General features: G+C 35.6%; 1 protein-coding gene across 1 annotated transcript in view; it reads right to left on the reverse strand.

Annotated features, from left to right (window-relative positions):
- The window catches only part of LOC133518995 (exostosin-1), a 39264-nt gene extending 30676 nt beyond the window's left edge, over positions 1–8588 (reverse strand). Inside the window, exons 1-3 of the mRNA XM_061852833.1 lie at positions 8393–8588; positions 7027–8009; positions 4099–4300 (exon numbers count right to left, since the gene is read on the reverse strand). Of these exons, the coding sequence (XP_061708817.1) occupies positions 4099–4300; positions 7027–7901 (1077 nt within the window). The 5' untranslated portion in view covers positions 7902–8009; positions 8393–8588. The remainder of the gene's footprint in view (positions 1–4098; positions 4301–7026; positions 8010–8392) is intronic.
- Positions 8589–12544: the final 3956 nt, after the last annotated feature.

Raw genomic sequence — 12544 nt, forward strand, 5'->3', positions numbered from 1 at the left:
AGTATACGTATACGTATGAAGATTTTTTTTCTCCACTTATTTAAATTAAAATAGATTTTCAGACAAACCATATCATTTCTCATATTTTCTAGATTGTTATATATTTTTTTCCTCAGCTCAGCTCAGAAAGTGCCATATTTAATATAAATAAAAACCGGCCAAGAGCATGTCGGGCCACGCTCAGTGTAGGGTTCCGTAGTTACTCTTCCGTCACAATAAACTAAACTGGATTAAACAGCGATTGATAATAAACATAGATGTCGAACTAGCTCTGAAAAATGACCCCACACACATTGTGCCGAAGCGGGCGGGGCGTCAATTTTGTGCCGCGGAGCTATTTAGTTCGCAAATGGCGGCCCGTTGTGACAGTCATAGTAAGACGTATTCAAATTATATCTTTAACGAAAGAATTATGCCTTATTGTGCGGATAAATGATGTGCTAATCGTTCCAACAAACACTGGAAAAAATATGGGATTACTTTTCACGTATAGTTTAGCTAGGATCATATTAATTTGATTTCTCTTGATCACAACCGGCTTTATATGGGGATGATGTTATGCATTTTAAACAACCATTGATATTAAGAAACTTTCATTTTTAATTTGTTCAGGTTGTTATTTTAATAATTTAAATTTATGATAGTAAATACGAGTCGCCGTTGTAGGTGGAGGCTTTTTATGTGTACTTTCTTACTAAGTCCCGGTATCTGGCTGCTATTTATAACTTTTCGTTAAGTTCGCGGACGGCTGGACCGATTTGGCTAATTTTGGTATTGGAATATTTCTAGGTCCAGGGAAGGTTTGAACGGTGAAAAATTATGGAAAGAATACGAGGAAAATAGTAAAAACAATAATGCTATTTTTCTCAAACTTTTAATGAAATGTTGACATGACTTACTTCAAATTAGGTCCGGAAATACTACATATCAGGTGCGATGAGTGAAGATGATATGTAAAGGAATTTCATACAGCCTTATACACCTAGGCCTGTAAGGCAAACTTCTTTTGTTTTTAAACGTCAAATTATGGCATTCAACAAAAAAAAACCTATAAGCAAAATTCTGCCATTAAATTTTTTGTTCTTTTTTTGTCTTTTTTGTGTTTTTTTTTCTTTTTTGTGTTTTTTTTTCTTTTTTGTGTTTGTTAAGTATTGTTTCGGGGGTTCAAAGGGGAACAAAAATTTCATTATTTTTGCGCCACGACGTACGGTTTAGGAGATACAGCCCCATAAAGTTTTTTTTTTCAGTCATGCAGAAATCTTTATAGGGCTGTATCTCCTAAACCGTGCGTCGTAGCGTAAAAATAATCAAATTTTGGTTCCCCTTGAAATGACCCGAAAGTAATAATAACAATCATCATCGTCATCCTATTTTTTTTTAATTATTTCATTGCAAGTTTGAGAAAAGCACTATACAAATCTCGGCGAGAAACGGGGGGGGGGGGGGGGGGGGGTTGCCGGCCGCATATCCCTATCCGACCTCGCGACGCTCGGCCGTCTATATCTACTTGGCCTGCAACCCTTCGTTTCCCGTCCTCTATAGTAATGTACTATTCCCATACAAACTGTCTGTTTCTATGTTCAATACGAATTTCTGCATGTTTGCTCTTATTAAGATGAAAATCGATATCCGAGGATCCTAGAGGACCTTTACAATGAATACGAGGTCAAATTTTTTTATTATTTTGATCTCAAATTCGTAAATAAAAGGCCTCTCGGATCCTCAGATATCGGTTTTCATCTTGATCAGAGTAAAATCCAAAATTCCAATTTACATTAATTTACATATGACATATTTCTGTGCCACCTAACTAAACGTCGCAGGTGCCCTATAAGATGAACGACACAATGTATTAATTGGTTCGAAGGCTTAATTGCCTTTAAACACGTGCAATAAACGAACAAATAATAAGCCTTTAAAATAAATTATAATAAATTATCATACAAAAATATTGCATTTAAAACTAGTCTACATATATTGCATGAAACCGTCTACCTAGAGCTGCGCTACAGCCAATCACAGCGCCTCATTTTATAATAGACCAATCGTAGTTCGGGTGGTTTAAATTGGCTAATCATGGTCAAATGAAGTTTCGTCGAAGAAAACAAGACCTGAACTTTGACGAGTTGCAATTGGTCCGTTATTATTATTGCGTGTTTTAATAGTGGGGCCACTTTTACGCTGATATTTTGTTTGACTTTAGTCTTCTATGTTTTTTTCGTTCGCTGGGATTAAAGTATAGTAAATTGTTAACCAAGGGATGAAACGGTACCTTTCACCCGAGTTAAACAAATAGGCAAATTTGCATAATCAGTACCTAATTAAAGTAAGTCTTTTTACTATGAAGGGAAAACTTTTTGCGATAACTCAAAAACAGCTAAACTGATCATGTCCGCTATAGTTTTCATTTAATGTCTTTCTTAAGCTCTACTTTCACGATTTTTTTCACATTTTTTGGACCTATGGTTCAAAAGTTAGAGGGGGGGAGACACAATTTTTTTTTCTTTCGGAGCGATTATCTCCGAATATATTCACTTTATCAAAAAATGTTTCTTGAAAACCCCTATTAGTTTTGAAAGACCTTTCCAACGATCACCCACACTCTAGGGTTGAAGCGAAAAAAAAATTTCACCCCCACTTTACGTGTAGGGGAGGTACCCTAAAATAAATTATTTTTTTAGATTTTATTGTACGACTTTGTCGGTTTTATTGATTTATATATCTATGCCAAATTTCAGCTTTCTAACACTAACGACCACGGAGCAAAGCCTCGGACAGACAGACAGACAGACAGACAGACAGACGGACATGGCGAAACTATTAGGGTTCCTAGTTGACTACGGAACCCTAAAAATGGGTAACTCAGTTCTACCAACTGGAGTAACTCAGTTTTACGGTATTTTGCAGGAGACGGAGTCTTAAATTAAGGGTTGTACCGAAAAAAAACTGTCAACTACAAATGAAAAAAACTGTTGCGATTGAGAACAATCTAAGGGTTTTAGAATAACTACAATAAAAAGCGACTTTTAATTTAGATAATTGTCAGTTTTTTTATTTATAATTTTTCTGTAGGAAGATAGGCAGCTTCTTCCTAGCGCATTCAGTGGCAGCCTTTTACGGACCCGTTTTTCATATTTGCCTGCATCAGCCCATCATCTACTAGAATTGTTAATGTTTTTTAGCTGTTTCATTCTTCTCTTTTAATACACTTTGGATTTGAGCCCAATAATAGTTGAGAGAACGGCACTACAGGACGTTTGGAGCTCTTAGTCTATTCTATGTCAACTGCCAAATGCGATTTTTGTACAAAGGAAATTGTATGATTTTCGACTTGGCCTAGAATTAAGTAACACACATTTTCTGTAACTTTGGCTATTCTAACCTTCGTACGAAGAACTGAACTGACTTTCATCGTAGTTCGTTGCACTTTAGCCGCATATCTACCCCAGTTTTTACGATAATTATGACAGGTATGCTTCGTTTTCGCAAATTCTGTTAGCAATCTTTGTGATGGACCCAGGGTCACTTGTTCCTGGAGATCTACCGCTTCGAAGCCTCTATTCAAGAGACAACATACTAAATTAGTTATTTATTATGAAATGCACGAAACTTCGAGGTAATTTTAAGTGTTTCGAAATCAGGCATGTGGGATGTTGCAAATTTTCTTGCTATTTGGAAAAGACCAATTTTCAGTGATCTCTTCTAAAGCCGGTATAAAATCGAACAGCGTAAAACCAGAATTATTTATATTGGAATATATAACATAATTATAAGACTTTTTATCGCGGTAAGAAAGCCGTAGTCATCTTGCTTAGAAACAAAATTACAGCGACTTGAAATTTAGTTTTTTTTCGGTACAGGCCTTAATTCGACACTGAGCCCATACTATATACTCTGGGAATTTGTTCCACGCTTTCACCATTATTGTAGGACCTGCGAGATACCAGCTTATACTGATTACCTCTTAGGCGGTTGTTAATATTTTGAGTGGAGTTCCTCCTACTTTTGTTTTTCTAGCTATCAATTCATCAAAAACCTAGGATTTGCAATGCAATCTTGTCATCCAGGGTCTCAGTGAATGTTTCCACTTTATATTACCTGCAGAAGTAGGCGCTCGTCGGCCCAGATGACGGCGCGGCGCCAGTCGATGCGCTCGTCGAACGGTAACCGCCAGCCGTTGCTCAGCAGCACCGGCACGCAGCCCGCCGCCAGAGACTCCAGGAAGCGATACGAGCCTAGACGTCTCCCGCGAGCTACCAGGCAGAATGTGGAATTTGCTAACAGTTGCTCATAATCAAATCTGAAAGTTCAGAGTTCATGAATTCATTGGGATGACAAACTGGTAATACCTAATAACTAATCTATATATTTAGTTTTGCAAACTATGTTAGTAACAATAAATATCTAAACTATTAAAATTACAATAGTTCACCGTTACTGGGCTTGTGAAGATGTGAAGTACACAACATGTACGGACAGTCCAGTCAATCCTGTCCGCAATCATGCTTAGGCTGGTGTTGGGTTTGGGTTTAGCGCGCACGCCCCATACTAGCGAAATAATCTATATATATAAATGCACGTGTCCTGACTGATTGACTAATCAACGCAGAGTCGAAACTACAAATGCTAGAAAATTGAAATTTACATACTAGTTTCCATTTATAAAGTGTACAAGAGCTAAGAAGCGATCTTGAGAAATTCAACCCCTAAGGGGGTTAAAAAGGGGATGAAAGTTTGTATGTGGTTCAAGTTTTATTTTAAGCTAGGAACTTGACACTTTTTTTTTTAATTTTTAATTTATTGAGAAACAAACAGTCTTAAAATAAACATATGAGCAACTTAGCTAATAGCAATGGATTGATTTCGTTATAGACCTATAGTTTCCTAATTTTAAATTATTCGATGTACAATTGAAAAAATAATAATAGTGTAAACTTATAGCGTACATAACAAAAGCGTAAATGTATATAAAATATATATATATATATATATATGTAGAAAACTGAGAAAATACTTATGAAAATACTTAAATCACAGGTACCTATTATCAGGTTGCTGCAACTTTTAACCGTTATTTTAGAAATATTCTTTTCTGCTCTTTTAAAGAGGCCTAATGAATGTAAAATACCTTTTTACACTTTGTAAAAAGGTATTTTATTTAAACAGAAGAAAACTAATTTCAGCGTTTTTGAAAAGTCATCCTCTAAGGTGGTGAAAAAGGGGTTGAAAGATTGTATGGAGGTCAAAAAATTTTTTAGAGTGCGGGACTTGAAACTTTGTATACCTACTCGTATGTGCATATTATTAGAATAACACAAAAAAAAATTGCGTTTTTAAAACTTCTCCTAAAAGGCTCCATTACAAATGCTTTAAAACTTTGTAGAAAAACATAATGTAAGATTAAAAAAAGTTATTTTAACGTTCTTGATAATTGAACCCCTAAGGGGGTTAAAAAGGAGATAGAAGTTTATATGCGGTACAACTTTTCTTTTAATCTAGGAACTTGAAACTTGGTAAACGGGCATTACCTCTATATTCAAATAGACGAAAACTGATACATATCACCTTTTTTGAAAATTCATTCCCTAAGTTAGTGAAATAAGGGTTGAAAGTTTGCACCGGGAATGAATTTTTTTGTAAATAGTGATCTTGAAATGTCGTAAATAGACAATAATAGGAAACAAGAAAAGTGATCTTAGCGTTTTTAGAAATTAATTCCCCAAGGGAGTTAAAATGGCGTTAGTTTAAATTTTGTATTAATCCCCTAAATTGGTGAAAAAAAGAGTTTAAAGTTTGCATTCGATTGGAATAGTGGACTTGAAAATCTTCTTAAGGGATTGAGAGGAATTATATTGAGAACAATTTTTTTCCCTTAGGGGCTTGAAACTTCATAGGTTGTGTTGTGTCAGACAAATCTCATGCATTGTATAATTATTAACAAGTGATTAACCATCCCTACTGCTACCTTTTGCTGCATAATGTTCTATGCTCATGTATATAACCACTGATATACAAATCCACGCATATGAAGTCGGGAGCTACAGCTAGTAAGTAATATAGTTGAAATTTTCTGAGTAGATTTTTTAGGCTTAAACCTTTTTAATTTATTTAATGCAAATAAGAATACAGTAGTACTCACTTATCTGCCAAACTGCAGAGCAGTTTGTTGGCAGAAAACAAAATCTACCCTCCAACATACTAGTATTGTAAATATTAGGTAATAGTTTTAGCTTTCTCTTCATCCTTCAAAGCCTCAAAAGCATTTGTTTCGTTTATGCATGAGTAATCAGCTCCAGCTCCCGTCTTCAACAGAAGTCTAAAGCAACAATGTCTCTTAAACTGCAACTATCCTTATAGTATTAAGGTTCAAATTTAACAGCTCTTTTGGAAATTCCATGTTTGGGTGATGTACAATGATTAACCACCCGCATCCAAGTAATTTTTTTTTTTGGAGATAACAAAATGTGAACCAGAAGAATAGGATAGTAAGATTGCTTTTTAAAGGGGCTTGTTCCTGTTCACTTATCATGGGCTCATTAGCAGTAGCAGTAGCAGTCACCCTAGAAAATTCTAACTATAGATACAAAAGTAAGTAAACTTACTTATCATATTCTCTATTATCTTCATCACACCGTTCATCCCTTAAGTGTTTCCATGACTTCCCATGTCGGCAAGTTGTAACCAAAACCATGTTATTACCATCATGTAGATGCCACAAGGAATTTCTTGTTTCACTGCCTATTCCTAACAATGTCTCTTAAACTGCAACTATCCTTATAGTATTAAGGTTCAAATTTAACAGCTCTTTTGGAAATTCCATGTTTGGGTGATGTACAATGATTAACCACCCGCATCCAAGTAATTTTTTTTTTTTGGAGATAACAAAATGTGAACCAGAAGAATAGGATAGTAAGATTGCTTTTTAAAGGGGCTTGTTCCTGTTCACTTATCATGGGCTCATTAGCAGTAGCAGTAGCAGTCACCCTAGAAAATTCTAACTATAGATACAAAAGTAAGTAAACTTACTTATCATATTCTCTATTATCTTCATCACACCGTTCATCCCTTAAGTGTTTCCATGACTTCCCATGTCGGCAAGTTGTAACCAAAACCATGTTATTACCATCATGTAGATGCCACAAGGAATTTCTTGTTTCACTGCCTATTCCATGCACATAACGTTTACCCTTAAATGCCAGTAAATGCCGTCTTGGTGCTGGGAAGGGATTGGCTGTGGCTGCAGCAGGTGATCCACCATGTTCAGGATGTTCCTTGTGGAATAATGGAAGAGAAATATCAAATCCCTCACGAAAAATTGACTCAGATGCACTAGCACGTGCCAATATGGCTTCACCAGGCTCAAAGCCCAAAGCACTTTCTGAATAATCAGGCCAAGTACCAGCATATAAGTTAAATATCAAGTGGTTACGGCCATTATTCCAATATGGAAGCCTTGACAGGCGTGCTGCCACATCAGGAGCATGTTCAGGAGACAGTGGGTCAGCATCCAGTGTATCCACAGCTGGCAAAAAAAGACATGCTTCATTTGGATCCCTTGTTGCATACTGAGATTCTCTTATAACTGATAATACTTTTCGATATGATGCACTAGCAGGCCCATCAGTAGGGTAGACATAAATTTTAGGATCAGTTCCACACTTTGTAAAATCAAAACAGGTTTCCATGCGGCAAGGCCTTGGTGCAGAATGTGGTCTTCTCTGTTCTCTTGGAGGCATTTCTGACAGTTCATCTAATGTAGCATATGAGGGCAGCTGATCCAAATAACTGCTTTGAGCTGCATCTGATTTTATATGTTGACTGCTGAAGTAGAAATATACTAAAAATGCACATGATATAACAAGTGTCATATATCGCTTCTTTGCCTGCATTTTATCAGTCATGAGGCAATAGAGATGAAATTAAGTTTCTAATAATATTCTACTTACAAGGCATACTGATAAGATCATCCTCAAATTTGTATGAGACCTTATTGTTGCCTATTGTAATGCCTGCAACAAAAACATTGTACTTATAGTGTGATTTTGTGCTTTTAAGGTAATAAATTTAATAAAAGTATTATCCATCCTAATGCTTGCATAATCTTAAAAATAAAAAACAACACAACTTACTTTTCTTCAAGAAAACATACAGAAGGTAATGCTGATGTTGCTAGTATTGTTTTCACTTTCCACTCAAACACAGGAAATGAATGAGTAAATACATAAAATGGAGTACTGAAGATCAAAAACTTTAAGTTTATAAATTGTAAAACAGATTTTTATTATATGGGTCTATGTTTTTATTTATCTATAATTTTTAGATGGGGCAAATGTATCAAAATAAAACTAAGTACCTTTCTGAAGGAGTGTAAATATTATTAGCGCCGAATTACATTTTTTATGAATTGCCGAATAACGATCTCTTTTCCATGTCCAATCTCAAAACATACACTTAGAGAACAATTCAAATAAACATTGCACTGGTAAATAAGTAGTAACGAAGTTGAAAAATTGATATTTATTTATTTTCCTTGATCCAATTATAGTAATTATACGTCTAACCCAAAGAGCATAATAATTAATAAAATTGTCAAAGTATTTTTAAGCCATTGATTAAGCGCGTAGTGATTATATGCTCTTTGGTTAAATAAGCGCCTCTACACTTGCTCTACACCTCCTAGTGAATATATGATTGTAGTGAATATATATTTGGAATTTGGAATTTGTCTATGGAGTATATTGTACATGAAGGTTTATTATCTACGTCCGCGGTATTGTATTCTTTGCTCTACACACTTTACGATAACTGAAAAAATCAGCTCGTGCGTGATGTGCCAAGTAGTGCCGCAATGTAACGCAAATCAAATGCAATTTTATAGAGTAGACCAATAGTGGGACCGGATTTTTGCCCTATAAGTTTCGATAATTCTAAAGAGTGAAAAGTGATGTTTATCTGGTATGGGACATATTTTTAAGCATATTTTTAATATATGAAGAAAATTTAGAACGAGCGTTAGATATAAATAAGGTATTTATGTATTTTTATTGATGAATTTTGAATATTGAATTAAAGTACAAAATTTAAGCATCGTCTTTTATAATATGTATGAGGCTTTATGCTATCAAATTTTTAGAAAAAAAATCAACGTGCTACTTTGTCAAACTCAAATTAGCTTATTATTTTGTCAATATTGAATTAAAGTTTGAAAAATCCACAATATCATATCTAAATTCTTAAGTTAATAGGCAAGGCAAAAAATTAGAAGAATAGGATATGTGCTTTACAATTAATATGCGTTTTTTGTCCTGTAAGATCTAATATTGAATTAAAGTTCGTAGAGATAAGTCTATTAATATAAAATAATATATGCAGCCATTTTATGGAAAGTAAGAAATATCTGTGTGTAGCTTGCATTGTAATAGTAAAATCAACTTAAAAAGGCGCGAAATTCATAACCACGCCGCGCTGGTCCGTCAACATGTCGGCTCGGCGCGCGGGAGCCTATCGTAGCCGACCTAGTGAGCGATAGATACCTCGCCCCGCCCGCGCCCCCCGCTCAGCTTCGAAAGCGCTGTTTGTCTTTTCTTTCAAATCATTCATTTGTTTGTTTATCGTGCACATAAATTAGATGCGGACATTACATGAATTTAATTATATAATAAAAGTTATTATGACTTCAAAATGAGTGAAAAATGTTTGATATGTGTACTGTACTGACTTAGTAACAGAGAAAAAACTAGGAATTGAGCAGCTAATAACTGCGAGCAAATAATCTTTCTTGGTGATGGGAAAGTTAAATATTTCTACGGGAAGGAGGAACTACGTTTCCATAAAAAGTGTAGATTATACATTGAGTCGAAGGCTATACCGGCGTACAAAAGACTAATGGAGGTGGCATCAGAGGGCTTACCGCGAACCACGTTCGACGTGTTGCCTCCCTGTCATACTTACGTACGAATTTACAAGTGCGACAGAGAGGTAACACGTCGAACGTGGTTCGCGATAGGCCCTCAAATGTACAGCCAAGTGACGATGATGAAAATTACATTTTCAAAACTTTTGTCTTTTGCTACCATTGTGTTAGCCGCCTGTACTTACTTTCAACATATATTAGTAGTTTATGTTACTGCTACATAATAAAAGGCATTAAAATACACGAGTGTGGGCTTAGGAAACGAACGAAGTGAGTTTCTTAAAAAGATCACACGAGTGTTTTAATGCCTAATTATCTTATACCTTTAAACGAGCAATTCTTGTATATATATATTTCCGGGATCTCGGAAACGGCTCTAACGATTTTGCTGAAATTTGGTATATGGCGGTTTTTGGGGGTAAACAATCGATCTAGATTAGTCTTATGTTTGGGAAAACGCGTGTTTTCGAGTTTTCATGCGTTTTTCTTTCGACGCAGAATATGGTCGCTAATTTCGTGTTGCCGGCCACTGTCCGTCTGGTCCAGCGGGTTAAGACGCGGACTGCTAAACGAGTGTTACGGGTTCGAATCTCGCCTGGTGACTAACTTTTGTTTTTTTTTATATGTTCAATTTTATATATAATTTTTTAATTTTTATTGTTTTAGACAAGTTTAATTTAGTAAAAGAATGTAGTTAAGATTATCACCTATACACCACCATATTACAATAAATAGTTAGTTATAACCGAGCAAAGCTCGGTCGCCCAGGTACTGTATAGTTATTGCAGGTAGTTCGCAATCACATTTTTAGCACAGGCATTATAAGAGAGGTATGGGCATTGTAAATGTCATCTGGCTCTGTGTGGTAGGGCACAGCACAGCGGATGTCATTCCAGCTCTAGAGCAGAACCCAACTGGGGAAGTACCTCCACCTTACAGAAAATCGCAGCCAAATAACACTAGACCCTACTCATAGTGTTGTGTTCCTGCCGGTGAGTAAGGTTGCCAGAGCTCAACGAGGGGTGGGAGGGTGTTAGGGTCGGCAACGCGCATGTAACTCCTCTGGAGTTGCAGGCGTACATAGGCTACGGATACTGCTTACCATCAGGCAGGCCGTGTGCTTGTTTGCCACCGACATAAAATAAAATAAATAAAAAATAAAAAAATAAAAATAAAAAAGCCTTTAATTCCACTCTAATAACAATGATTAATAAATATATATCTCTAGCTTACTTATTTTTTTATTATTATTATTAACTTAATTTAACTACTAACTAGCACTATGATTAGTGGACCTCTTCGCGAGTAAAGGCCTCCCACCGACATAGTATAAAAAAAATAAAAAAAAACACAATTAAAATATTTCATACGACATGTGCTAATTATTTGTCTCAGTGTAAACAAAAATATATCATAATTATGATATCAATTTTCAAATTCAAAATGGCGGACATGTTTTATAACTTATTTTAAGAAATTATGAGTATTTTAAGACTTTAAAAAGCAAGAAATTGTTTCTTGCTTCTGTTTGTATATGTATCATGTAGTATTTGATGTTTTCATTATTTTTGAAAGTCCTCAGGGTGCCGATTACGAAAATGACATCCATTATGGAACCCAAGATGGCGAACATTATTTTTTCTTAAAAATCGATATGGGTGTCATATCCGAGGTTCCTCGGGATTCCGATTACGAAAATGACGTCTATTTTGAAATCCAAGATGGCGGACATTAATTTTTCTTAAAAATCGATATGGGTGTCATCTCCGAGGTTCCTCGGGGTTCCGATTACGAAAATGACGTTCATTTTGAAATCCAAGATGGCGGACATTAATTTTTCTTAAAAATCGATATGGGTGTCATCTCCGAGGTTCCTCGGGGATCCGATTACGAAAATGACGTTCATTTTGAAATCCAAGATGGCGGAAATAATTTTTTTTTTAAAGTCCATATGGGTGTCATATCCGAGGTTCCTCGGGATTCCGATTACGAAAATGACGTCTATTTTGAAATCCAAGATGACGGACATTAATTTTTCTTAAAAATCGATATGGGTGTCATCTCCGAGGTACCTCGGGGTTCCAATTACAAAAATGACGTCAATTTTGGCGGTTCTTGTTGGTGCAGATTTCAAAAATAGAGACCATTTTAGAATTAAAGGTGGTTGATATCACGGCTACACACATCGAAACCCATTTCAAAAAGTAGCGTCCGCCATATTTATTTTCAAAATAGATGCCATTTTTGAAATCCACACCCCTAAAAACCCAGAAAACAACACCCATGACGACTTTTTCAAAAAAGTGACGTCCGCCATCTTTATTTCCAAAATGGACGTCATTTGTAAAATTAGTACACATACATCATACAACATGAAAACTAAAAACATTTCCATCCTCTTTTGGGCAGTTGTGTAAGTCTGTGATAACCCTAGGTAGGTACGGAGACCTTGAGCGGTGTCGGCATTTACGCAAACATCAAAGGCGTCGGCCCACTGTTACTTTTTACACTGTGCTTTTAGTGTGTAAACGAAAACGTCACATGATATATCAAAAGAAAAGTTATTTTATCTTATACCTTTAAACGAGCAATTCTTGTATGTATATATATATATATATTTCTGTGATCTCG

Source organism: Cydia pomonella, chromosome 6, assembly GCF_033807575.1.
Source record: "Cydia pomonella isolate Wapato2018A chromosome 6, ilCydPomo1, whole genome shotgun sequence".
In the NCBI taxonomy this organism is placed as follows: domain Eukaryota; kingdom Metazoa; phylum Arthropoda; class Insecta; order Lepidoptera; family Tortricidae; genus Cydia; species Cydia pomonella.